Source organism: Phoxinus phoxinus (genome assembly GCF_949152265.1).
Source record: "Phoxinus phoxinus genome assembly, chromosome: 13".
Classification (NCBI taxonomy): domain Eukaryota; kingdom Metazoa; phylum Chordata; class Actinopteri; order Cypriniformes; family Leuciscidae; genus Phoxinus; species Phoxinus phoxinus.
The window spans coordinates 3,153,537-3,181,037 of NC_136888.1; the positions used below are offsets into that span (position 1 = coordinate 3,153,537).

Below are 27,501 nucleotides of genomic sequence, written 5' to 3' on the forward strand. Positions count from 1 at the left end.
CTGGAGTTATATAAGAGTTCCTCTGGAATTCTTAAACAGTCATAGGCCTAATTATGTATAGAAAAATATTAATCTGATGATTTTGACTGTTTAATCCCATAATTATGATTTAGTAAGGCATACGTCATAATTTTCACTTTTTACATCTAATAATTTTTTCCTAAAAATGTCATAGTTATGTCATAACTATGAAATAAAAAGTCAAAATTATGAATTAGTATGCCCTAACATCACATTTTATGTAATACATGTGACTTTTTCAGTCAGAATTAAGTGTTACCAACGAGTATTTTTCTTATGTAGTGGAAATGGGCTTCCTTACGATAGATACTGCACACACAGTTTACTTGTTGTTCTTAAAATAGTAAGCAACACGCTGTACATACTTTGCAGTGTGCAGTGAGTCAGTCTGTGTAATGTGACCCTCCAATGGCTGTGTGAGAAACCCCGTACAACCGGAAGCGGAAAAAAACTCCCGCGGCATGAGTTTCGCCGCCATTTTGCATCAGAGCTATTGAAAAGAGTGAGATATCAGCAGACACGGCGGGATCTGGCCACTTTATCCTCTTTCAGTACATTTCTCTCTGGATTTATCCCAACATAATCCAAGATATTAACTGACAGGTATGAGAACGCTCTCTTCAGATTTCATAAACGCGGTGAAGTGATGCTTTGGCTTTCCGTAGCGAGTAGAGAGTGATCGCACCGGCACGCGCGCGGCTCAACTCATCACATATCAGACGAGCGGCATTCTTACACATTTTATGCATAATTCACGGACTATTGTTTGCTTTCTGTGCACGTAAAAGTAGTGTGGTAAAGTCATTGATGTGGTTGCTGGTCAAACACGATGGCGCCCCCCCCTCCCTTCCCCTAACAAACACACACACGTTGTCAAATAAACACATTTAACACGTCCAGCCATGACTATGAACTTGTTTTGTTCTTTTGCCTTTAAAGAAAGAAAACGTGTGATTTCTGATTGAAAGACTTAGTGGAGGTGCTGAAACAGGCTTTATCAGAGTGTCCACGTAGCGAGTGTGTGTTGTGGCCTAGCGAGTGTGTTCTTGTCATCACTGACACAACAAAGAGACACGGCCCGATGAGAATACATGATATTTACTCATTTTATCCACCCTGACTTGTGTGTGTGAAGTTGATTTTAAACGGGTTGACTCAGTCGCTTACTATCTAAATAAACGAAATCAATCATGTTATCCAACAAAGTAATGAATTGTCAACGTTAATGTGTCATCGGTTTGTAAACTGCACTGATATATCGTGACCGACCGTTTTCTCGCTAAACGTCATGTGCTCGTGCTCGTGAAGCGGGAGTTATTCGGAACACGTGGACGTCTGAGTGATGAAATACAGATAAAAACCACGAAACCGCTAAGGGTGTTCTTTAAAGTACTATTGCAAATATAATACACTAAAATATTACTATAAATACGATGGAACATGAATGCGAATATTATTTTCGTCAAACACGAATTTTCTGTACAGAATTAGCGTTGCCGGATTCGCCAAAGGAAAATGAGGGACCGTATAAAAAGGGACACTCGAAATATTTGTACTGTACCACATGGTGTATGTCATTTCGGTGCATTTTTGACTGAATTAAATGCTATAAAATTAATATCAGACATTAACACATTTCTGTCTTTACGTTTAAACGACTTTTTTTGGCTGGAATATTAAAAAAAATTTTTTATTCATGCATCATTATTGTTTTAAATTCATTTTTTCCTCGTAATCTTGAATCAGAATATCTTCCCCTCCCTCTTGCAGCGACATCTCTTCTCTGAGACGAGGGCGTGGCAATAACCTGTCACTCACATGAGATCCGACAATAGCAAACCACGCCCACCCAATCAGTTCCCAACTGACACAAATCAAGCCACGCCCTACTTTTTTTTATTTCGCTCAGATATGCGTCACATTAGGATAGTTACGATGGCAACTTTAAATTGTTGAAATTAATTGTGCATAAATAATTACTGCATTCATTCTCACAGTTGACACAAGTACTGTATAGCATGTGCTTATCAAAGCTGTTTAGTACATACAAGTAACATGAAAGTTGATGTTTGAGTTCTGCCAGTTTTTGGCCATATTGATAAATAAACCAGACAATGCTTTGAGTCGATGAGCAGCCTCAATATCTCAATATGGCAAAAAAAGAGCTATATATCAGTGGCAATCGTTCATATCTGAGACCATCTCTGTGTCCTAAAAAAATATTAAAAGGGATGAGTAGCTTTTTGTCCTTTATCAGCAGTTTGTAAGATTAAAATATCTAAAGTATGCGTGACGCGTGAGAACCAATGAGGTCTGTTTGAGCATCCATGATTAGCATATTATATGTGCACTTTTGTAACGAATAACTCGTCGGGTTTTTTTCATGTCAATTATAGACGATAATTTTCAGCCTATCTTGAGATGATGTTGCCATTGCGTGTTGCTATGGGTTGCGTAATTATTCGGCTTATTGTACATAAAATACAATACATTTATTTCAGTAGACTCATATTGACATTGTGACAGATGTATACTTTATATAATGTCTATAAAAACAATTACTGTAATAATTGTTATATTAGAAATATTATAGTGATGTAAAATATTATAGTACATTTGAGCTATTGAACAAGTTTGTGTTTACATGTGTGTGTGTGCACTGTTTAATTATTTTGTGTAGCCTATTTAAATACACACATGCAAGTGTAAGACAAATGTGCTATTTATATATATAAATTATTAATATTTAATATAAATATGTATACGGTATACATGCAAATATTTCTTAAATATAGCCTACATGCTTGTGTGTGTATTACTAAATAATTATACACCGCACACGCGCATATATTATGTAAACACTAACTTTTAATTAACAATTTTGGATGCGATTAATCGTTGCACACACAGCACTACTACTAATATAACAATATAATGCACTAAGGATTGATGAGCTGCTGGATTCATGAATATTAATCACGTTGTCAGTGTTCGCTCGAACTGATTTGCTGAAATCAAAACAGCGATGAGCGCCAGCCAATAAGATGTAGCCGTTTACGCATTAGTCCCGCCCACTAAAGAATATCGTTTACATGTAGCGCGTCGATTCTAGTGCTAGTGGGCGTTCCCGCTACTGGTTGCCTAGTAATGTTTGTGAGTGACATTCACGGATGTTACTCCATGTTGTAGACAACATATCCGTTTTCATGCTGTTACAAACAAATATTTTGGAAGGAAAAGTCTAAACATAAATGTAATCAGTATAACATGCATAATATTAAAGATGAACGAGAAACAGCGAGTGCTCTTTGCCATCGCGGCTATTTAACTGCAGCAAACGGGCAAATACCGGTCTCTGGGCTCACGAAACCAATCAGGATCGGAGTCAGTACGGCGAATACCACTGTATGCACACGGAGATATATCACAACTTATAGGACAGTTTCTGACGGCTAAAATTAGCTTCTCGGATTACGCGCGCTCCACTGACTTCACTCCTATTGGTTGTCGCTCCCAAAAGTCGCTCTTCATTTGCATAAAGTTAAACAGATCTCAACTTTGTCGCGTCGCCAGACACGCCCCATCCGCTCCCCATTGAAATGAATGGTATCGTGTCGCTTGTAGTGTGAACGCACCTTTAGTGTTCAGCGAGTGATATCTATGCATGCTCAACTTATACTTAGCCTAGCCTCTCACACACACACACACACACACACACACACACACACACACACACACACACACACACACACACACACACACACACACACACACTGGTGAGTAACATCTGAGAATGGCTAATGATAGACATTATTCAGTGAAGATTTAGTCGCATATATGTGCAATAAGACGTGAACGAGAACTGAGTTTGCGATCACATGCTGAGAGGTTTTCCGCGGCTGCGTGTGTTTAACACCGAGCACGTCCCGCTCTTTGTGTTCTCATTCATGTATTTCATCTCTGAAGTGTCTATAGTGCTATTAAATACTGTGATATAGCAAAATCTCTAACGATAAACATTGTGTAGTATACTGTGTTAACGATATACAGTCAAACCAAACTTTATTCAGACACTTTCTCACACATGATCACGGTTTATTCGCTATAGTTTAGAAAATGGTAATAAATATGAGCAATAAGTTGATATTTGACAGGTTTTGTCCGTCCTTCTGTTAGACTGTCTCACACATGAGTTATGTTGAATATCTGTCAGCTGGTAAATTTAACTACACAATTAGATAATACCAGTTTAGCTCAACCAGTGACCAAGCAATGCTTCATTGTGTTCAGTCTGTGTGTAAAAAGAGCATTAGCACACAGTTAAAGACAAACATGGTCTGATTTTACTGGTCCACTGTATGAAGAATTTTTGGAACTAGTTAAAAAATATCAAATTATATTTAGTGTCTGAAGAATTTTTGGTGTGACTGTATCATCATTAAACTCTCACAAGTGTGTCCTGCAGTGTGTCCCCGTCTGTTAAGATCGCTCACCTTTGACCCAGTTCTGGATTAATCTGGCCCTTTCCTCCGCTCAGGTCCCGGAGACATGGCCACGGAGCATATAAATGGGAACGGCACGGATGAACCGGTGGAGTCGTCGGCTGCGGTGCCGGTGACCCATTCAGAGCATTTCCAGACGCTGCTGGACGCCGGCTTACCCAGGAAAGTGGCCGTCAAGCTAGACGAGATCTACATCGCAGGTGAGGCGTCACTGCCGCTCGGGACCGGCTGGGCCTGGCACAACTTCCACTGTTTGCTGTATTATTATTATTACAAGAGATGCACCAAAACTGAAAATTCTGGATGCATTTTGCCGAAAACCGAACCCGAAAATGACTTTGAAATGACTATAAAAAAGATTAATAATTATTTTGCATAATTGTAGTATTTTAAATTGCTTGAAATATGATTGGAATCACTTAGGAAAAGGAAGATATAGAGAAGTTCAACATGTGCAGCAATATTGGCTTCATAAACTTATAATGAGAACATGACTACAGGAATGCTGATTAAATATGAAAATACATTACAAATACATTTCAGTGGTAACAGATAAGGTGATGATGATCATCTTTCTTTATTATTGTTAGCACTAACAGTTACCTCAAACTAAAGCGGCGTCTCTTCGGTTCGGAGCTGTCATTTTCTGAAATGAGCCGCGGCAATGTTTCAAATGAGCTTCTAATGCTAGACAAACGCCTTTATTTTCAACGCGATCACCTTGTACCTGAACCATTTCGAAACTAAGGAGCCATTTGTCCGCCGATTACATACAAGCTCCTCGGCGCCGCGTTTGCGGGACTCATTTCACGCTGTTGGGGATTTTAAAAAAGTGACTTGAGTGGAAGGGGGGCGCCGGCGCCGTGTGTGTGTGTGTGTGTGTGAGAGCGGGAGGCAGAGCGACGGAGAGATGCGACAGAGTTGTGAAATTGCACACTGTAAAATCCGATTAGTTCCGCTTACTCAAAAAAAGCATGCAAACCGATTGCACTTAAAAAACTAAGTACAGTGGAATCGGTATTGCGTGTTGTATTAACAAATCCTTGTTTAGTATGGTAAACTTACTCTTGAGTTTAAGTTACTAAAATAAATGTGTGCGATGTACTCCTGACTTAGTATAGTCTACTCAGAATTACTATTTCAAACAACTAAGTAATGCCATGTGAACTTTACTTAAAGCGATTCTGATTTACTTGTTAAAACCATGCAAACCGAAGTAACTGTTACTTCTGTAAATTAAGTACTTCAAACATTAATTTTACAGTAATCAATTGACATTGTTATTCAGAAGATATTCTCAATCTCAAACACCAAATGCTCACCTATATGTTAACTCTGTTCTGCGAACTCACTATACACTTGTCACAAATGTACCAGAGAATAAGTATAAAGTATCATAAAATAGAAATATTTAACACACAACCACATTATAGTTGAAAAACAAGTTTATTCTTTGAACATTAACCATTGGTATTTAATTTCCAATGTTAAAATCAAAGTCTTAAAACCTTTTGAATCTGATAAAGTATACATTACCTTGACATTTTTAATTTTATTCTGATTGTATTTTATCATCTTATTTGTCCAGATAAACCTTGTTATTTCAATCAATCAAATTTTGGCACAGGATTTCACAATTTTGAGTTCTTGACTTGGCTGATAAGTTAACTTTTTTTAACCGGATTATATGTATTAATATGAATTTTTGAGAAATATACTTGTTTTTATGAGTGTATCCAGTACAGAGATGTGTACTGGGAAAACAGTCAAATCTGTACTTTAGACAGCTGATAGAGATACTAATTGGTTTCGAAGAGATTAAAATGTTAGTCATTACTATAAGTGATCAGTACCACTTGAAGACAAAATTCAGATTAAAATTATCAATGTCAAGGTATTAGCGCCAACCCCAGAATGTCTTCTTAAAGAACTAGAATGCGCACACACGCTTATTACACTGCCATAAAATATAAAAATAAAAACATTCTTCAAAGTACAGAGTGAAAGCAACACCCAGGGGTGTGAACAACGGAACGGACAGCGGAATGTTTGCCTATCTGCACATATACAACGGTACCAAAATTGTTTTTCAATAATCTCCCAGTAATATACAGTACACAACATTGTCATTTGTGGAAAAACATCCACTGTGTCAAGTTTGTTCTGTCCCAGGCCAAGCATCACTCGTTGAATGTGTTTTTCATAGCTTTAGGGTAGTCCAAGTGTAGCGCATAGCCCAAACAAGAGGCAAAGTGCTTGAGGTAGGTTCTGGAGAATGTCCATTACAATACCTCCTTCAAGAATGATGGCAGTAGACACTGGGTCAAGATGGAGATGATTTGGAGAGAGAGGCGCATCTTCACTGATGACAGTCAGCAACCCAACAGATACCTGGCCCCAGGCCTCATTACTGTCAGAATCCTGTATACAACCAACGAAAAACAACATTACAACAAGTAAATGTTGATAGGCATTATCAATTGACATCAGTTCATCTGTCCTGCCAACACTTCCCTCCAGCCTATTTTTATTTAAGTTTTCACTTTACACCCAGCTTAAGAACATGAAGTAAATTAAGCTCTGATGTCTGTCCTAATATACAATTTATTCAGATACTGTATATCACTCTGTGTGCTGCATGCTGTGACCCACACGCTGTTCTGATTGGCTGTGCACTTGCCGCGAGACTCCGCCCACACGCTGTTCTGATTGGCTGTGCACTCGCCGCGAGACTCCGCCCACACACTGTTCTGATTGGCTGTGCACTCGCCGCAAGACTCCACCCACACGCTGTTCTGATTGGCTGTGCACTTGCCGCGAGACTCCGCCCACACGCTGTTCTGATTGGCTGTGCACTTGCCGCGAGACTCCGCCCACACGCTGTTCTGATTGGCTGTGCACTTGCCGCGAGACTCCGCCCACACGCTGTTCTGATTGGCTGTGCACTCGCAGCGAGAATCCGCCCACACGCTGTTCTGATTGGCTGTGCACTCGCTGTGATACTCCGCCCACACGCCGTTCTGATTGGCTGTTGGGTTTTATTGATTTTTACGGATCTCGTAGTCACGTCTAGTGTGGACAGACAAATTATTTGTTGCTTGAATCTTATCGCATCGCGTCTGGTTAGGACACGTGTTTGGTGTACTATGTTTATTTTGTATATATTAATCTCAAATAGGACGCGTTTGTTTGAGTTAATGAACGATGCTGCGAAGCGCTTCATTGTACCAGTGATCATCTTTATCTTTAGCGTGCGCAGCTCAAACAGCAATGCACATTAATAACTATTTGGGACTGTCATGTACATGACATTATAATGAAGTATTGTAACGTAAGGTTGTGAACTCTCTGGGTTTAGTCGCCGTGTTTCAGCGTGTTGTTTAGGGAAGAGCGAGTTACGCATTCTGACCATCACAGTCACGTTCACTTGTGCATTCTAGTGTTGTCAAAAGTACCGACCTCGGTACTGAAATTTTACTGAAACTTTGAGCGCTGTTGAGCAGAATCGTAAACGCCTCGGAATGGCCGGCCATTGTCACGCGCTCATCATATATGTCTGTGATTGGCTACAATGATCAGCGCTTCAAAAACATGTTGTAAATATTAGGGGTGTGCCAAAAAATCAATTCACAGAAGAATCTAGATTCTCATTTGCAACGATTAAGAATCGATCTGAAATGTCCAAGAATCGATTTAATAAATAAATAAAATCAGCTGGCTGTTCGCCTCCATTATTGTAACTAGCCTATACGGGACGTCACCACGCAGCCGGTTTTTGAACGTGAGCGGCAAATCACTAAAACAAAGAGGAAGCAAATATGGATGAGAGGTAGATCTTTCGTTCCTACCAAAACATTAGTTCCGAGAAAAAATAATTAATTGCACAGTTTAACCATCATAGAGTGAAAGTGTATCATTTGCATGTGTTTTTATGTCCTGTCAGATTAACAGGGCGCGCTTGACAGGGTATATAAGAACGAGCAGAGAGAGAGAGCGCGCGCGCACACTCACCCGAGCGCTGTCTGCTCTCTCTCTCTCCCTCGCGCATATCAAAATCAATTAATACGATGGTGTCGGAAAAAAAACTCTCCAGTGATGAAATGTTTTCTGTGTTGACAAATCTTGTGCGATATCCTAAACTGCCGAATGCATTGCTTGTTTTTTCTGTTTACATTTCATTGTGAATGCTGCTACGTCAGAGCGGCCAAAGCGTCAACAAGATTCCCCGTACTTTTTGACAAGCGTCCTTGACAGGGCGGCCATAGCTTTTTTGCAGCTCGAGTCGGCGGCGTTGTGAACGTACAGTCAGCCGCCAGCTGCAGACCAACACACACTGCAGTGCCCGAGAGGGCAAAAAAAAAAAGAAACACCTCGGTCTATCGCTGCTTCATCGCCAGGTAGCTGGGGTACGATTTTTCATTTTGAAAGAAGCACTTTATTTTCATAACTTGTTATTCTTTAAGTTACTGAGTCTGACTGAGAAATATAGATGTTTTTTGTTTTCACCGGTTGTGTTCTACATGATATTGGTGGTAAACTGCATCTATTTTCAACCATTTTGTATTATGAAGAAGCACTTTATTTTTGTTCCAACTTATTTTATAGCTAGCTACTAATGAGTAGCAATTGAGAACCAGACAATGCTTTTGATAAAACACTTGCCGTGGAGATCTTTGAGTTTCTGTGTGTGTGTGATATGACGATAGTTTTCCTCAAATGAAACGGTAAAATGCTCATGAAGTGACTCTGGCGAGCGGCTCTGGAGATGAATTTCATCATGTCGTCATATCGTGAGGCAGCAGAGACTGAAAACAGCGCGAGCGTCACTCGTGCTTCAGTGTGTGTGTGTGTGTGTGTGAGGTAAATGAAACCGCGCGTCTGCACCATTCATTCACACAGAGACAAGCAGAACATGCAGGGTTAATATTTAAATAGTATATTGCAGTTTAATGCACACAGACACTATATCGTGGTATAATAGGCTACAGTGCTCATAGTAAAAAGTTAGTCTGGAGCCCCGCGCTTAGATGAACACGGGAGCGACTGAAAGCAGCGCCTATTAGTGGGGACCCAATATACTACAGAAATGCTGATAGCGTAACATTTTCAGTACCGACTTGGTACCGAAGTACCGGTACTTTGACAACACTACCTACCAGTTATCAGATTTAGCGTCAGCGCCCACTCAAACCGTAATGCACAACATTAATAACTATGATGATCGGGACTGTCATATTCATAACATTATAATTAGAGATGCACCGATTGATCGGCTGGTGACCAGAATTGGCCGAATTTCACGTGACGGGCTGGTCAGTCTGACATATGCTGATTTAATGCTGGTCAAATGCACTCAGGCGCCCCATGATTAACATCGCACAACATCAGCATCACACGTGCACACAGAACACACATTTAGGAAACGTTTCACACCGCAAGCGTGAGCAGCGCGTATTTTTTCCGGCGTGCATGTTAATCAATGAGTGCATTCAAAAATATTTATAGAAAATGTATCCATTAAAACTTGTTTTTATTATTCAGTTTGGGTACAAGTGGCCTATATGGTGTTTTATTAAAAAAAGTTTATAGAAAATAAATATTTGTGTGTGCTGTAAAGTGGTTTGAATTTTTTTTATCAGAATCGGCAGGTCAAACTCTATGAAACGTCCGGAAAATTGTAATCGGTGCATCTCTAGTTATAATTGCACACACTATTGTGTTATAAAATGTCTTTGGGTTTAGTTTTCTCCACAACATGAGTTCAACATTCTGACTATGTAACTTAGTTCAAGTTCATCTGTGCGTGACTTTGTGCAAATATAAGTTGAAATATTATGTTTATTTTGTATAAATGTCTGATTTTTCTTATATTGGATGCGTTCCGCTTAGTTAAAGGGTTAGTTCACCCAAAAATTTAAATTATGTCAGTAATTTGTGCAATATTGGCTGGTGATGGGGTGGGGGGCTAGTTTCGGGGAGCATTGTTGGAGTGTGCGTGGGTATGTGTGTGTGTGTGTCTTTGTACTTATGTGTTTGAAATTATCTTTAATATTTACTCTTTATTATCTTGTTTTGTTTGTCATTATTGTAAGGACCCCCTCGAAAATGAGATGGTACATCTCAAGGGGCTATCCTTGAAAATAAAGAAACTACTCTCCCTCATGTTGTCCAACCCCGTAAGACTCACATTTGGACCTTCAACCCATTATTTGCCATTGAAGTCACTATTTGGAGAAAAATCCTCGAATGTGTTCCTCAAAAACCGTAATTTCTTTTCGACTGAAGAAAGAAAGACATGAACATCTTGGATGACGTAGGGGAGAGTAAATTATCAGGATTTTTTTTTTTTTAAAGTGAACTACTCCTTTAAGAACAAGGCATGCATGTGACAAAATCATCATCTGTGATTCGATGATTAGCGCTTATAAAGTCTCTCTGTGTCCATGAGGTCCAGTCAATGGCTCGGCTCTGCTGTGTCAAATTACACGTGACATCAGTAGCTCAGATCACGTCTGGCATCAGGATGTTAAAATAGTATCTTATATCCAGTTAAGTGAAATGTATGGACCGATTGCAGTGGGTTAATAAGTGTGTGTTTTTGCGCAGGGCTCGTGTCTCACAGCGATCTCGACGATCGAGCGATTGAGGCTCTGAAAGAGTTCAATGAGGAAGGGGCGCTGCAAGTTCTCCTGCAGTTCAAAGACAGCGACCTGTCACATGTTCAGGTACGTCCCAGAACGCAAAACTAACGCAGTCGGACATTTAATGTTTCATTTCTCCGGGTTTCTTTTGGTTAGCATGTTTTTGGCACTCGTTGTTATTGACACATTACGATTTCTCTTTAATTGAGCTCTGTAAATCATAATAGCTAAAATGACAAAGCATGGATTGAAAAGTATATATGATTATGAACATAATGTAAAAAATTACAAATGTGTGACCCTGGACCACAAAACCAGTCATTTTTTTAAAATTGCGAATCTGAAAGCTGAATAAATAAGCTTTCCGTTGATGTATAGTTAGGATGTGATAATATTTGGCTGAGATATTTGAAAATCTGGAATCTGAGGAGTAAAAAAATCTAAACATTGAGAAAATCTCCTTTAAAGTTGTGCATTTATGTTCACGATTGTGCTGCACTCACTCACAAAAATACATGTTTTATATATTTACAGTAGGAAATTTACTAAATATCTTCATGGAACATGATCTTTACTTAATATCCTCATGATTTTTGGCATAAAAGAAAAACTTTATCCAAGTTATCTGTAATTATCATAAGTCAACTTCCTGATAAATTAAGGATAGTTTGTGTTTGATTAAGTTTTGTCCACACATCAACTGAAAACAGCATCCAGACTGACTAAATCAAAATTTGCTGACAACAATGAACACTGGTTTACAAGGATGTTTAGTTGTAGGCACACAAACACACTCCTGTTGCTCATGTTTTGAACAGAATAAAAGTGCGTTCCTCTGTGGCGTGATGAAGACGTACAGGCAGAGGGAGAAACAGGGGACCAAAGTGTCAGACTCCACTAAAGGACCCGATGAGGCCAAGATCAAGGCAAGTGTACTCCCCCATCTGTTGCCCGTTCACTGATCTCTCTCCGTCTGCTGGTACAGTGACTTCAGGAGCTGTCTCACGGGCCAGTGTTTTATTTGCTACCTCTGCAGGCTTTGCTGGAGAGAACCGGCTATACGCTGGATGTGACGACAGGCCAGCGCAAGTACGGTGGTCCTCCTCCCGGGTCGACCCATGCCGGGGTTCAGCCCACCGTCGGCACCGAGGTTAGTGCTGTGGAGTCCAGAAAACACACTGGGGTGATTTACACCTGGCCATGTGTTTTCTCAGATCGGATCGCGATCCAAAACGTTTCCATGTACACCTGCGGCCGGTTTCACAAAGCTATTTTAGACCGGTCTATAGTGTTAGACAAGTCTAAAATGTGCTCATAGACTAGTCTAGTGCAAGTTAGACTGTTTCACAAAAATAAAGACTGACTTAATTTAGACCAAAACAATTAGACACCTTACCCCCAGGCTAACTTCGGTCTAAGACTCTGTGACTCTATGTAAGACTGTGTAAAGTAACAATCAGTTACATCACAAACAGCCAAAAGAAAAGTGAAAACGGCTCATAATTTGTGGTTGGCAGACAAAGTGGAGAGCGCTGAGAAGGGAAAGGGTTTTTAGGGAGCGCAGTAACCTACTGGAAATATATAATAATGAGGACTTCATCGTCGGTTTCGTTTTTGTATCTTTTCTGTACGTCTTTAACGCTCAACGGTCGGATTAACGCTGTTAACTGTCTTTTTCCAAACATTTCTTCTTGTTACTACATTCTCCGCTAAATTTCCCACGTAAAATGTTACTCGATCCGCCATGTTTTTTTTGTTTTGAAAAGTGTCTTAGTTTACCCAGAATGCATTGCAGTGTAGTCCTACTTAAGATAGTCAAAGTCTTAAGTGCTTTGTGAAACGGTCTGATTTAGATGTCTATCTGAAGTCTGACTATCTACTATATCTAAGCCATAGTCAACGTCTATCTTTGTGAAACCGGTCCCTGGTCACATAAATGTGTGTTCGCAAAACGGATATAAAAAAATTGAACATGCTTTTTCATGAACATGCATTTATTGCATGGATGGAACTAGACATGAAGTGTCTAAAATACATGTGCACAATTCAGTTGAATGATGAAGTTTCCTTTAGCGGTTTGCTTAGCACAGGATTAATATATAAAGCAAACAGTGAAATATCCACAACTTTAACATCTACACTGATAAGAGCACGGTTCATCTGTCCATCAGATGCATGCAGAAGTTGTTTTTACTATAGGCTCTTTGTGCTCTCAACACGTTTTCTTTTAGGATTATCATTGGCTAATTAGAAAGAAGTTTAAAAAATATATTTTTTAAAGATCAAGACCGGTCACGTCAAGTCTGTGCAGTGCAACAGCATTAGCCTTACGTAACATAACCTCTGAATCGTGTTTTTTTTTTAACTGGTTCATTGAAGCAAACTATCCGAAATAATTTTTCATAGAAATGAATCAGACTTCCAATCATTATTAGCAAGCGAAAGGCAAATAAATGATAAGCTTTGTTGAACTGAAAAGGGTTTTAAAAGAGGAGTTTTACACTTGTCCAGTTACTCTGTGCAAGTCTTATATTTTTAACCCTGTGAAGCCTGACATATGATATAATAGTCAGAAAAATATATATTTTCTTAAAACCAAGTTTTGTGGCTCATGTATAGTATAAAATATGAAGGATAAAAACTTTAGAGGTTTATTTAGAGGACCAAACCGAGCAAAAATATGCAATTTGGTGCAATTGCTCATATTTATATGGACAAAAACATAAGATGACATTTGGGTGCTTGTAATGTAAATCAGTGAGATGTTTATAACATTATAACAGACTACTTTCATTAAATGCATTTAAATATAAATATCTGCCAATAAAATGTCTTCGTACGATGGAATTTAAATTATTAGTTTTATGATCAAAGCTCTGTAGTTTTAAAACATGCAATGCAATACAATGATGATTGAGAGATGAACAAATACACCTTCCTCAAAAGCCTGATGATCATATTTGGACAGTGAATGTCATTGTTGCCTATGGCAGGGAAACGTTGGCTTTCCACCAACAAATTCATTGTTGCCGTCACTAACGATTATTTTGGTAATCCAGTAAACGGTTGAATATTTTGACAATTAGTTGAGCAATCAGATATTTTTTTTGTGGTAATATAAACAGACCTAAGCAAACAATAGCCTTTCAAATGACTTCAGACACATATGAGGCAGTCATTTTTGGTAAATAAAGTACCAAAATCAAGTAATCGTAGCAAATAACAACACTTTAATGACTAATGTACTTGCTTCTGACCTTCGATGATTCAGTTAAACCATAAGCAAAAATGACTAGATTGTTTTTGTTGGTAAAGTAAGTGTTAAACGTTCTTCTCCTGCATCTATTCTTCTGTGATCCAGAATAAGTTTTGTTTGAGCGGCGCCCTCTGCTGTACAGGAATGAATCTGCATTTCCTTCAGCCTGAGGCTTATTATTTCACTTTTAGTGTGAAAGGGTCTTTACATTTGCCCAAAAATATAACTTTTTTTTCTTACAAAAAATACAAGCCCCGCCCAGGTGGAAAAAAAGTAGTGTAAAAGTAACGTGTAACATTACTTTTCTAAAAAAGTAACACATTTAGTTACTTTTTAAGGGAGTAAAGCAATATTGTAATGCATTACTTTTCAAAGTAACTTTCCCCAACACTTTTAACCATTTTTGTTCATGTGTTTAATGAAATTGCACTGTCCCCTCTTAAATAAACCAATAAACAAACAAACACACAAACAAACAAGACCAAATGACGGATGCACAAACTCTAAAGATGAATGTTTTCAGTCTTTTTTATTATGGCTAATGTTGGTCTGATGATATCTTCACATGTTCATAGATCTTTGTGGGAAAGATCCCTCGGGATCTGTTTGAAGATGAGCTGGTCCCTCTGTTCGAGAAGGCGGGGCCGATCTGGGACCTGCGCCTGATGATGGACCCGCTCAGCGGCCTGAACCGCGGATACGCCTTCGTCACCTTCTGCACTAAAGAGGCGGCGCAAGAAGCCGTCAAGCTAGTGAGTGACTCTTTACTAGCGGTGTGACGATACCCTCATGTCACGATTCCACACATATCACGACACAATATTATTGCGATACTCCAAGACATATGATAAAAGGTTAACAAAAAATGTGCTTTGGATTAAAATGCTACATTTGGTTTTACATTGTGAGTGTAAATTAATAGTCTTGGACTTGGAAACCCAAAGCACAGGACAATAGAGACTCCAGAATAACAATATTCATGATTCTGAAGCTGAAAATACAGAATTATTTTAGATGAATATGCTTTCACTGACTAGATATATTTAAAATAATGTTGTCCACTTTTTACTGGTAACAGCAGACATTAGCAGGACCCACAAATATTCCCCCATTACATTATATTTAACATTATATAGTAGTTTAATGTAGTACTGACACTAAAACTAAAAAATTTTTTTTTTAGGTGAACTATACTCTACATATTGTTGCATTTTTGTATTGCGATCTATTGTGACACCCCTAGTGTTTACTGTTGGTCAGTGCTGGTCTTCTGGATTCTGATTGTAATGTTTCCTGCAGTGTAACAACAACGAAATTCGACCTGGTAAACACATCGGCGTATGCATCTCTGTTGCCAATAATCGTCTTTTTGTGGGGTCCATCCCGAAGAGCAAAACTAAGGACCAGATCGTGGAGGAGTTTGCCAAAGTTACCGGTGAGTTTTGGTGTTGACTATCATTAGAGGTCGACTGACATCTCGGTTTCACAGATTATCAGGACACTTTACAGTAAGGTTCATTAGTTAGCATTAGCTCCTCAGCGTGAGAAACACTAGGTGTGGTGTGTGAACGGGTTGAAATGTGTGTCTCGCGCCCAACGCGTGATATCCCTGTTTTATCCTTTTTTGTATTTCTCGCTTTGCTGTACATCATTTGTATATAGTTTTTTTTATATTATTATTATCAAATTTATTTCATTTAATAATTACTAAACTAAGACTAATTACTGTTAGATTTCTAAAAAGGTTCAGGACTATTAACATTAAAGGATAATTCCGGTATTTAACACCTTGAGTCTATATTGTAGTTTGTTTTGGATGAACAAGAGTGGTGGACAACATTTTTTTGACAATGGTTCCTCTCTCGAGTTTTTGACTATAATAGAATTGGCCATGGACCCATTTAACATTGGAGTCAATGGCCATGTCCGAAAACGTCATTAAAACAGCGAATAATGTTCGTTTACAAAACTGTTAAACTCAGTTAGTGGTTAGTGGTGTTCGTTGATGATTATAAACAATATATCGTCGTAATATATGATTCCAATCCGTTTATTTTGCTATAGTGGAACTATTTTTTCAGACACTTCACAACCGTGTAACTTCCGCTCAATATTTGAATCTGAAGCGTTAGCACACTCCTGACCACTTGATGGCGATAACTGATGTTTATGTCTCGCGGGACACTCACGGTCACAGTCGAGTTCAACTTCATATTACAAGTAACAATTAATGAAGGTTTTCTTTGTTTATTTGGCTTACTCTCCCGGAGCACAGTTGCTCTGCTCGCTAGCCTTATGAGAAACGGAAGTGAGCAAAAAGACGACATCGACCAAATGTAAACCGCCCCCTTTCCGTTTCCGGTAGCGCATTTATATTAACGAGCACTCAGTCCTTCAACAGAATTCAATGGGATTTTACAAAATGATGAATAAAACACGACAGAAACTGTATTTCGCAACACTTTTTGTTTCTGGAACATCAACTAACACCACTAATCACTCGGTGAGTTTAACAGTTTTGTAAACGAACATTATTGGCTGTTTTAATGATATTTTCGGACATGCACATTGACTCCAATGTTAAATGGGTCCATGGCCAATTCTATTATAGTCAAAAACTCGAGAGAGAGGAACCATTGTCAAAAAAATGTTGTCCACCACTCTTGTTCATCCAAAACAAACTACAATATAGACTCAAGGTGTTAAATACTGGAATTATCCTTTAAGTGGAAAGCTTTTGTTCATATTATTGTTTTAAAAAACTATTGGCTGACTAATAGGTTCTCAGACAGATTTAGCACTTTTAATTGTAGAAATTAATCAGTTTAAAATCAGTTAACCTCTAAAATGCAGCGCAAGTATGTATTTCATAAAACGAAAAATTGTGTACATGCATTATCGATCAGACGAGGAAAAAATCGAAGTGTGATTTTTCTGGTTTGAATATTGCAATCACAATTTTAAAATATGGTTTTATTTTTTATTTAATAAGGAACACCAGTTTTGTTTGTAGGACTGCACAAGTTGTCCCACATTTTGTGCTTCTATCTATATGACTATATAATAATACTGAATTAAAATATATATATTAAAATATTAAAAACTTATTTGGCTTATGATTATGGCTTACAGCTCAAAATTAGAATATTGTGAAAAGGTTTTCATAAGCTGTAAGCCATAATCATCAAAATTATAACAAATGAAGGCTTGAAATATTTCACTTTGCATGTAATGAGTCTATATAATATATTAGTTTAATCTGTACGTATTAATGCCCACATTTTCGTGCTTCTATCTATATATGACTATATAATAATAATACTAAATTAAAATATTAAATACAATACGTATTACTAGTGTAATACACTATAAAGAGTATTAAAGAACAATAGTGTTTTTTTTTTACACAATTCTTTATTTTCAGAAGTTAAAACAATCGTAATGCTAATAAATCTAGAAAACGGGGAATTAGCAGATGCTATTGGTGCATGCTTCATGCGTGTGTGTGTGTGTGTGTGTCCTGTCCTCTTGAAACTGAGGTTTGCTCCTCGAACAGCAGCATGTCTGCGCTGAGAATCTCCCGTGTGTGTTTGTGTAATTGTTTTGAAGCATGTTTGAGTCCTGAGAGTGTTTTTTTTTTTTAAATGATAAACTGAAGAGTTGAGTTTTGAAGTGTGATGTATTTGATTTGCCAAAACAGTTTTCCAGGAAATAATCTTCCCTCCTCAATCCCAACAGAGGGCTTGAATGACGTCATCTTATATCACCAGCCCGATGACAAAAAGAAGAATCGAGGCTTCTGCTTCCTAGAGTACGAGGACCATAAGACGGCGGCCCAGGCGCGGCGCAGGCTAATGAGCGGCAAAGTGAAGGTTTGGGGGAACGTGGTGACGGTAGAATGGGCCGACCCCATAGAAGACCCCGATCCCGAAGTCATGGCCAAGGTACGCCGTTTTCTGTTAGCACAGTGCAAGAGTAGCATGTTGTGTCCAGGTGAGGGTGAGAATATGGTGCAAAAGTTCATTTATTTCAGTAATTCAACTTAAAAGGTGAAACTAATATATTATATAGACTCATTACCTGCAAAGTGAGATATTTCAAGCCTTCATTTGTTATAATTCTGATGATTATGGCTTACAGATTATGAAAACCTTTTCACAATATTCTAATTTTGAATTTGGGGTTTTCATAAGCTGTAAGCTCATAATCATCAAAATTATAACAAATAAAGGCTTGAAATAGCTCACTTTGCATGTAATGAGTCTATATAATATATTAGTTTCACCTTTTAAGTTGAATTACTGAAATAAATGAACTTTTGCACCATATAACTTTTTTCCCAGTTTCACCTGTAGAATGTCAGTTTTTACTTTATTATTCTCACACATTATTTTTAATGCATAATAGCACTATATAATTAATATGAAACATAGTTAGTTAGTCATCAAGAATCCACTAATTAATGCATGCATTCGTCAACTCTGAAAACAAATAAACCAAGCTCCGGTTTCTCCATACTTGCGCTCGGCAGGCGTTTAAAGTCTGCAGTCTTTCCCACAAGCCCAGTAACACAGACTACGGCTGCAAAGTGATAAAGGCCGAAATTAGCAGGGTATAAAAAATAACGAAGTATACCATACGATAATTACTCAATAAATACACTTTTAAACAAGTCTTTGAATATCTAATAAGCATTTAAGTAAATTAAACACTCTTCGGTGAATCCAGCTCGTCTGGTGTGCACAGCCTGCATAACAATTCATGTACTTTGTGCATGAAAATATAATCACCAGATTAGAATAAACTGTTAATAAACATTTATGTTCTTTTAATGTGTTTTTAGCATCATTATCTTTATTTGTGAAAAATATTTTAATTGGATTACAGAATCGAGAAGTTGCCGTCTAAAGTTTTACAGCATTTATTTATATTTTACAAAGTTTTCCCCCCCAATTTTTTTCAAATGATTTTTTTGTACATATGTAAAATAAATATTAAATATATTTTTTAAATGTGTAATATATATATATATATATATATATATATTAGGGCCGGGACTTTAACGCGTTACACAAATTAATTACACAAAAAATAACGCGTTAATTTTTTAACGCATTTTAAACGCACTTATTTTTGCACCGCGGAACGTTTCTCACTGGATGAGTTTAGGTGGACCGATTATACTGGAGCACCAATAGAGTTCATAACCGTTTATGTTCATAACTTGATAACTTCAGACAACAACAAACCACAGTGAACATGAACACAGAAGCTGACGAGGCCGCTTTGGTTGGCCCCGTGGATGGGACATTTTGTTATAAAAAACGAACGGATGGAAGCGTCGATAATAGCGTGGTTGTGTGCAAGCTGTGCAACAAGGAATCCGGAACGGCTATTGCTAACGTTACACTTAATGGCAAAAATAGCACTGGTCTGCTGGACTTGGTTGAACAAAAATAAACAATATTTTGTTGCTTAAGCTTATGTATTCAGTCATTATTCAATGGTATACTAAAAATCCATGTGAAAAAAATTACTTCTCACTGTTCTCAGGTCAAATATTTATATGCGATTAAAATGCGATTAATTTCGATTAATTAATTACAAAGCCTCTAATTAATTAGATTAATTTTTTTAATCGAGTCCCGGCCCTAATATATATATATATACACACACACACAGACACAGACACACACACACACACACACACACACACACACACACATATAAAATAAAATAAAATTATATATATATATATGTAAAGTATATTTTGTTTAAAAAAATTATTCTTAGAGAATTATTAAAACATGACAATTGACATATTACGGCAATGAAATTGAGTTTTTAATAATTTGAATGGAATGTGCTTAATTATGTACATTTTAGATTGCAAAACATCTTAATGTTTATTGTAATTATTTGTGAAAAATATTATAATTGGATTACAGAATCAAGAAGTAGCTGTCTAAAGTTTTACAGTTTATTTTACACTCAATTATATAATACACTAATTATTATTATTATTATTTTACACTCATTAAATAAACAGCATTTATTTATATTTTACCAAGTTTTTTTCAAATGATTTTAGTACATAAATAAATTATATTTAATAAATATTAAATATATTATTTATATATATATATATATATATATATATATATATATATATATATATATATATATATATACATACACACACACACACACACACGCACACACACATATATATATATAATATTTAATATATTTTTTATAAAAAAATTATTTTAATAATGTGATATTTAAAAAAAGCCTAAATGGGCTTTATATCAGCTGTCGGTCATTCTGCTCTCTAAGATATCAGCATTGGCCATCAAAATATGTATATCAGTTGACCACTAGTAAATGCATTAATAAAATGTGTATGCTGATGGCAGTAGTTCAGCAAAGGTTGATCAGCCAGGTAGCTGTAAAAGAAAAGTTGCATTATGTAAATGAGAACTGCGAAAGAATCAATAAAACATGACAAAGGACATATTACAGCAATGAAAGTGAGTTTGTAATAATTTGAAGGGAATGTGCTTAATTATCCCAAAAAAATCTTAATGGTTTTAAATTGGCCTGTTTATGCAAAATATTTGTACTTTCCTGTGACTCACAGTTTTCTCCTCACGACAGTCTCGAATCAGAAATGGTCTAATTATACTGAAGCTTATTTTGCTTGTGTCGTTTAGGTCAAAGTCCTTTTTGTAAGAAACCTGGCAAGCACAGTAACGGAAGAGCATCTCGAGAAGACGTTCTGTCAGTTTGGCAAACTGGAAAGGGTCAAAAAGCTTAAAGACTACGCCTTCATCCACTTTGAGGAGCGAGACGGCGCTGTTAAGGTAACCGCCTCTTCCTCTGCATCGCTGCTGGTGACTTCTGCACAGATTTGAACCAGTGTTTTTCCACAGGCTCTTGCTGAGATGCATGGGAAGGATTTGGAAGGGGAACAAATTGAAATCGTCTTTGCAAAGCCGCCTGATCAGAAGAGGAAAGAGCGAAAGGCCCAGAGACAAGCTGCTAAAACTCAAATGTAAGACTGTTTGTAGCCGCTCATGAGCGTTGTCTTGTCACATGACTCTCTTCCACTGAACACAAATGGAGAAACACGGGAGCATTTTCTATACAAGTGACTTTAAAATATCAGAACAAAAGTCCGCATATGACCCTGGATCACAAAACCAGTCACATGACGCACGGGTATATCTGTGGCAATAGCCAACTATACATCGTATGGGTCAAAATTATACATTTTTCTTTTATGCGAAAAATCATTAGGATATTAAGATCATGTTCCATGAAGATATTTAGTAAATGTCCTACCGTAAATATATAAAACATGTATTTTTGTGAGTGAGTGCAGCACAATCGTGAACATTAAATGCACAACTTTAAAGGAGATTTTCTCAATGTTTAAATTTTTTTGCTCCTCAGATTCCAGATTTACAATAGTTGTGTCTCGACCAAATATTGTCCTATCCTAACACACCACACATCAATGGAAAGCTTATCTATTCAGCTTTCAGATCTCAATTTCCAAAAATTGACCCATGTGACTGGTTTTGTGGTCCAGGGTCACATATAGATATTTTTTATATTATATATATTATAGACAGTCAAACATTTCTTCTGAAGAGATCACTATATAGGATCAAGCTTTTAAGCTTTTTTTCCTATATAAACGTTGATTAATTATCAAGTGAGCGTCTCATTCAAACTATTTTTTTTAAACTGCCGATCTGTTCAAGACTGAGCCAGTTGTTTATGATTGGGTAAATTAAATTTTTATTCAACCTACTCTTCAAAACGCTGAATCATTCAGTAATGACTAAGGGTGTCACGATTTCGATTTTAAATCGAAATCGATCGAAATTAAGTCACAATCTCGATCATCGAATTAAAAAATGGAATCGTCGATGCTGCCACGCCCCCATGTCACGTTCTATGTCACAACTCGAGGTATCACACACACCGGACGAGAAGTGCCGGCGCGTCTATGACAACTCGAGGGATCGTACACACGAGAAGCGCTGCGGCGCGTCTATGACAACTCGAGGTATCGCACACACCGGACGCGCACTTTCATGTGGCCTGCAATATTATGTTTAAGGACATTATGGAATTAAGATCATATGTCTATGTTATGAGGCTACTGTACAACGTTGCTTTAGTCTGCACTTTATCTCTATCTCAGAGAGCGTCCGTTAACTGAATGTATCCTGAAAATCCGATAACATCAGCAATTTTCATTCAACCAGCTGATTTCTGTAAATGAATGTAAAACATGTTTATTGCAGCAAAGTCATAACGACGATTTGAGACAAATAAATGTATATAAAATGTATTAATTTATAATAAATGTAATATACAATGTGAATGGCGCTCTCTGGCGCGGCAGGATTAATTTTGAACAAGGTCCTGAGCCGTTGCTGGGCGCCGCGGACAGACGGCGAATGGCGCCGCCGGTGTGTGTGTGTGTGTGTACACTCAGAGAATAAAGTGTTATAATTTTAAAGACGTGGCTCTGCGCGACGCATAGATTTATCTGTTAAACTGTTTGTTTGTTTGTTTTGTTGTGAACTTGAATGTCATCTTCTGTGAAGAAGACTGCCGTTACAAAAGAGAAACTAGATCGCAGGTTATTTTGCTTAAGTTTCCAATTGACTGAAGAAGTATTGTTACATTATGTTCTTAATACATGTTTTACATTTGACAATGTAGTGTGGTACATTGCGAACAAAGGTCAGATATTATGCATAAAAGTTTGGTCTAAAAATGGCATAGCAACCTGTGCTAAAAAAAAAGAAAAAAAAAAAGATTAAAAACCGAAAATCGAATCGAACTGTGACCTTAGAATCGAAAATGTAATCGAATCGAGGATTTGGAGAATCGTGACACCCCTAGTAATGACACACTGAGTGTTGCTGTGAGATGTGCTCTGGTTCTGCTGTGAACTTTGTTTGGAAATATTTTCGCTGCTGAACCGAAACAAAAACAGTCAATATCGCATCTAAAATGTAAGTGACTTAATAACTACTTTTTTTACTGAACTGTTGAATGAAATCAGGGTCTCATTTTCAATCATGATGGTATTCAGGAAAACAGGACTTTTGGTTGTGTTGCTTAACTGTATCTACCGTATTTTCCGGACTATAAGTCGCTCCGGAGTATAAGTCGCATCAGTCAAAAAATGCATCATGAAGAGGAAAAAAATATAAGTCGCACTGGACTATAAGTCGCATTTATTTAGAAATTTATTTCACAAAATCCAAAACCAAGAACAGACATTTAATCTGGAAAGGTTATTCAGCTGCACAACAGCACACAGAACAACAGCTGAAGGTGTCCGGTGTGTTAGCGTAACACATTAGCAGTTATTCAGCTGCACAATAGCATAAAGAACATATACTGGGAGGCTGAATAGGCTAAACTAACATTAGCCAGCGAGTCCAACAAGTTACCGGTAAGCAAGTTCACCAAGCTCCCGATCTCACTCCACAACACTGAATACATTGAGTTCTTCCTCTGTGTCGCTTCTGAACAACTCCGCTAACTAGAGCGCCCTCTCGCGGCTGTAGACGGTAATGTTTTCTCTCGGTTCATCTCAGTCAGTGTTAATTCATTTTGATATATAAGTCACACCTGACTATAAGTCGCAGAACCAGCCAAACTATGAAAAAAACAAACGTTCGGGACATTTCCCAAACACACTCGAAGCGCTCGACCAATGATAACACACTGATCCAGCCGACCAATGAGAGCACAGTGTGCTTTTCAGAAGGAGGGGCTTCATATAGACAGGAAGTAAACAGAGCGTTACTGACAGAATGGGAAAAGAGGAGCCGCAACAATGGAGAATATGAGGAAATAATCAACATTCAAGCAGGAAAAGTTTGTAAACCATGTGCATTTCTTTTCCAGGTATGATGATTATTATTACTACGGCCCACCGCACATGCATGCCCCGACAAGAGTGAGAGGCCGAGGCGCTCGGGGTTATTCGTATCCTCATGACTATTACAGCTATGAAGATTATTACGATTACTATGGCTATGACTATCACAACTACCGAGGCGGATACGACGATCCCTACTACGGCTACGATGACTTTCAAGCTCACGTTAGAGGAAGAGGCAACAGAGGATCCCGCGGCCCCACACTGTCCAGAGGCCGGGGCTCGAGCGCCCCCCGAGGCCGGGCCGGCTTCACCCCGCGCCCGGGTCTGGGCTCCAGCAGAGCCCGAGGATCCCGAGGAGTCCAGCAGAGATGTCGAGTGGTACGTGATGTGTGGGTGGAGCACTCCTGCAGTGTTGGCAGGAGGTTTTGAAACCCTGTAGGCTAGATTTTTGTAGTCTTTTTAAAGTAGACTTTATCATGACAAAGGACGTAGTGATCAAAACACATGTTTTGGCGTTTGTTTTTGCTTCCCCTCCTTTTCATATTGCTTACATATGCAAGGCACCTTGTGGACGAAACGGACCAAAGGTTTGCACTCTCCTTTCATTTATGGAAATTTAATTTACAGCACTTAAGTACACTGGTTTGTGTTAGTCTGCTGCAAGTACTCTTGAGTAATGAGGACTGGGCAATATAGCGAAAATATCATTATTATTCAGCTTTTTTATATTTTTTATGTTTGCGCTAATTGTGCAATCAAATTCCAGTAACTAAACAAATGAATTTTTGGTTTCGGCTGAAGCCGTTTTAAAGGGTTGATGATATCGATTTGTTGTTCGTTTTGATGAACAGAGATCTTTTAGTCTGTTTTCAGTTTTCACCACACCGTTTAAATGTTTATATTTCAACAAAATGGATTAGAAACATAAACCAAAAGTTGTAAAAACTGCCTTATGTGCAATGTACATTTTTTTTTTTTTTTGAGTGTTTGATTAAATAAACTTGATTAATTGATTATTAAGTACCTTTTATTTTTGGTTCTCGGCTAAATCAAAACTTAAATTTTGTTGCATCACTAATATTTGCTCTGAAATGGCGTTGTGTGCGCAAAGTAGGTTCTCCAAATGCAAAATGTAAAAGTAAAACACTAAAAATCAAGTTAAAAACCAACCCTGCATGTTTTCACTTAAACAAATGGAAGAATATTCAATCATCATGTAAACTTACCATTTAAAAACTGTTTTTTTGCTCCTGATGTTTAAATTAGAGGCTTTTAAACCCCCTGTATTAACACACTCATATGCTCAAAGGAGGATTGTAAAACTAGTCTAAAGATTGACTCTTCATGAAGCTTAATGATAGAAATGTATAGCCGCTATGCTGTAAATGATCTTGTCTTTCAGCCTCCGCTGTAATGCATCGCAAATGTAATGATTTATTTGTAAGAGTAACAGGTGCACTCCAGCAAATTGAGCTGCTTAATATCGGGTTACACTTTATTTGAAGGTGTCATTGTTGCAGTGTAATTATATATTTAAGTGCTGAGTAATATTAAGCGACTACATGTACTTACTATAGGGTTAGGGTTTGGTTGAGGGTTAGTTGCATGTAATAATTTACTGTTATTACTATGGTAAGTACATGTAACATAAGTAACAAGGACACTGTAAAATAAAGTGTTACCGGATATTATGCCACTGATGTCTTCATAAAATGTTCTGGTAACTGGGTTTTTCCGAGACTTTGTTGTGAAGGTCCTGCATGAACCGGACTGATTTTACACCGTTACTTGTGTTTGCATAAATAAAGCATGCGTGTCTTTTGTTCCACCAGGGAAAGGGGGTCGAGGCTGGTCCTGACCAGGTAGTATGAAGACTGACTTGTTGTATGGGGTTACACCGGATGCTACCAGTGTTCATAAGGTTAAAGCAAACTCATGATATTCCAGCCTGTATTGAAGCATATCTCCAGTACTGCCACTCCCAACAAACCATAAGAGTCCCAAAAAATCCCCAACTTGCCGTTTACACATTCGGAGCCCGTCTAAATAAATGAACTCACAATTGCCCCCCGCCCGGTCACATAGCCAACGCCTAAGCATGCCACATTTTGGGACTGAAGTTCAGACTCTCAAGGATACCAATACGTCAGATGTGTTTTGCACTTTTTCTTTTCTACTCCTGCGTTTGAAGTGGCTCAAAGGAGCTTGATGCTGATGTATATTTTTGTGCTAACTACAATTTTTTCTTGTGGGAATGTCCATGTTAACCTAAAAACGTTTGGATTCTGGTAGAGAACATCTGCGGGGTTTTGGTGTAACCGCCTCACGTGGACACGTCAGGCATTCCAGGAACGTGGTTCTTTTCAGAACTTGTCTTTTTAAAGGGTCGGTTAACTACCTCAGTAGAGAGGATTCAACTACCCTGCCTGTACTGTAAATAGGGACACTTAAAAACAAAAAAAAGCATAGGAGCAGGGCTTGTTTCTTATGAAATATGCACAAGAGCAGCAGCTCAGAAGATATTCTTAATGTAATATAGTCAATCCGCTGCTGCTCTGACATTGCAAACAGTAAAACTGGGCATGCAAATGAATCTCATATGATGAGCTGGAACAAGCCCTGCTTTTATCCTCCTTTCAACTGAATTAGCTGCCTTGCTCCTTCAGATTATGTAGTTACTGGGTGTATGATTGTATGATAGTTTGGAATAAAATGTTACTTTTGTATTGGCTTAAACATCACAAACGCACCCGCTGCGTTTGCTAAGCCCTGCAGTGTCCTTTTTTCGGTCAGTTCTTGCGAACAATGAATTATGTAGGTTTTATAATCAATCATGACTATTGTCGAACGATTAATATTTCCAGTGGCGGCGATCACAGGCATGAGATGAACTTGTTTCTGGAGAAAAAGGGACACTGCAGCTTCAGTTTATATTCCATATATAGCAAGCAGGTGACCGAACCATTCAACCGGTTTTGTACACAGTTAACTCCCTCTCGATAAAGCTGTAACATTGCAACCTTTTGACAAGATGTGAGCAGTTTTAAACTATTGTTGGTGGCCAACAATGTTTTTGCATTCCAGCAAATAAATTGTTTTATACTGTAAAATGAGGTGAGTGTAACTTATTTTTGTAATAAAGGTTTTGAATTCTATCTT

At 37.9% G+C, this 27,501-nt stretch overlaps 1 protein-coding gene across 1 annotated transcript; it reads left to right on the forward strand.

The window, feature by feature from the left end:
- The first annotated feature begins 428 nt into the window (after positions 1–428).
- On the forward strand, positions 429–27,501 carry syncripl (synaptotagmin binding, cytoplasmic RNA interacting protein, like). The gene is made up of 12 exons (XM_079633076.1): positions 429–624; positions 4,559–4,723; positions 11,130–11,248; positions 11,983–12,090; positions 12,201–12,314; positions 14,996–15,172; positions 15,720–15,855; positions 18,159–18,364; positions 21,137–21,286; positions 21,356–21,477; positions 24,366–24,720; positions 26,175–27,501. The coding sequence occupies exons 2-12, from the start codon at positions 4,570–4,572 to the stop codon at positions 26,211–26,213; spliced, it is 1,680 nt and encodes a 559-aa protein (XP_079489202.1). The 5' UTR covers positions 429–624; positions 4,559–4,569; the 3' UTR covers positions 26,214–27,501.

What these genes read in the sequence shown, in the direction of transcription:
- syncripl (XM_079633076.1), top strand. Translation starts at nt 4,570, where the DNA reads ATGGCCACGGAGCATATAAATGGGAACGGCACGGATGAACCGGTGGAG. An exon ending in CCGATGAGGCCAAGATCAAG is followed by an intron (nt 12,091 to 12,200) that starts GCAAGTGTACTC and finishes CTACCTCTGCAG; the next exon opens with GCTTTGCTGGAGAGAACCGG. An exon ending in AGCGAGACGGCGCTGTTAAG is followed by an intron (nt 21,287 to 21,355) that starts GTAACCGCCTCT and finishes GTTTTTCCACAG; the next exon opens with GCTCTTGCTGAGATGCATGG.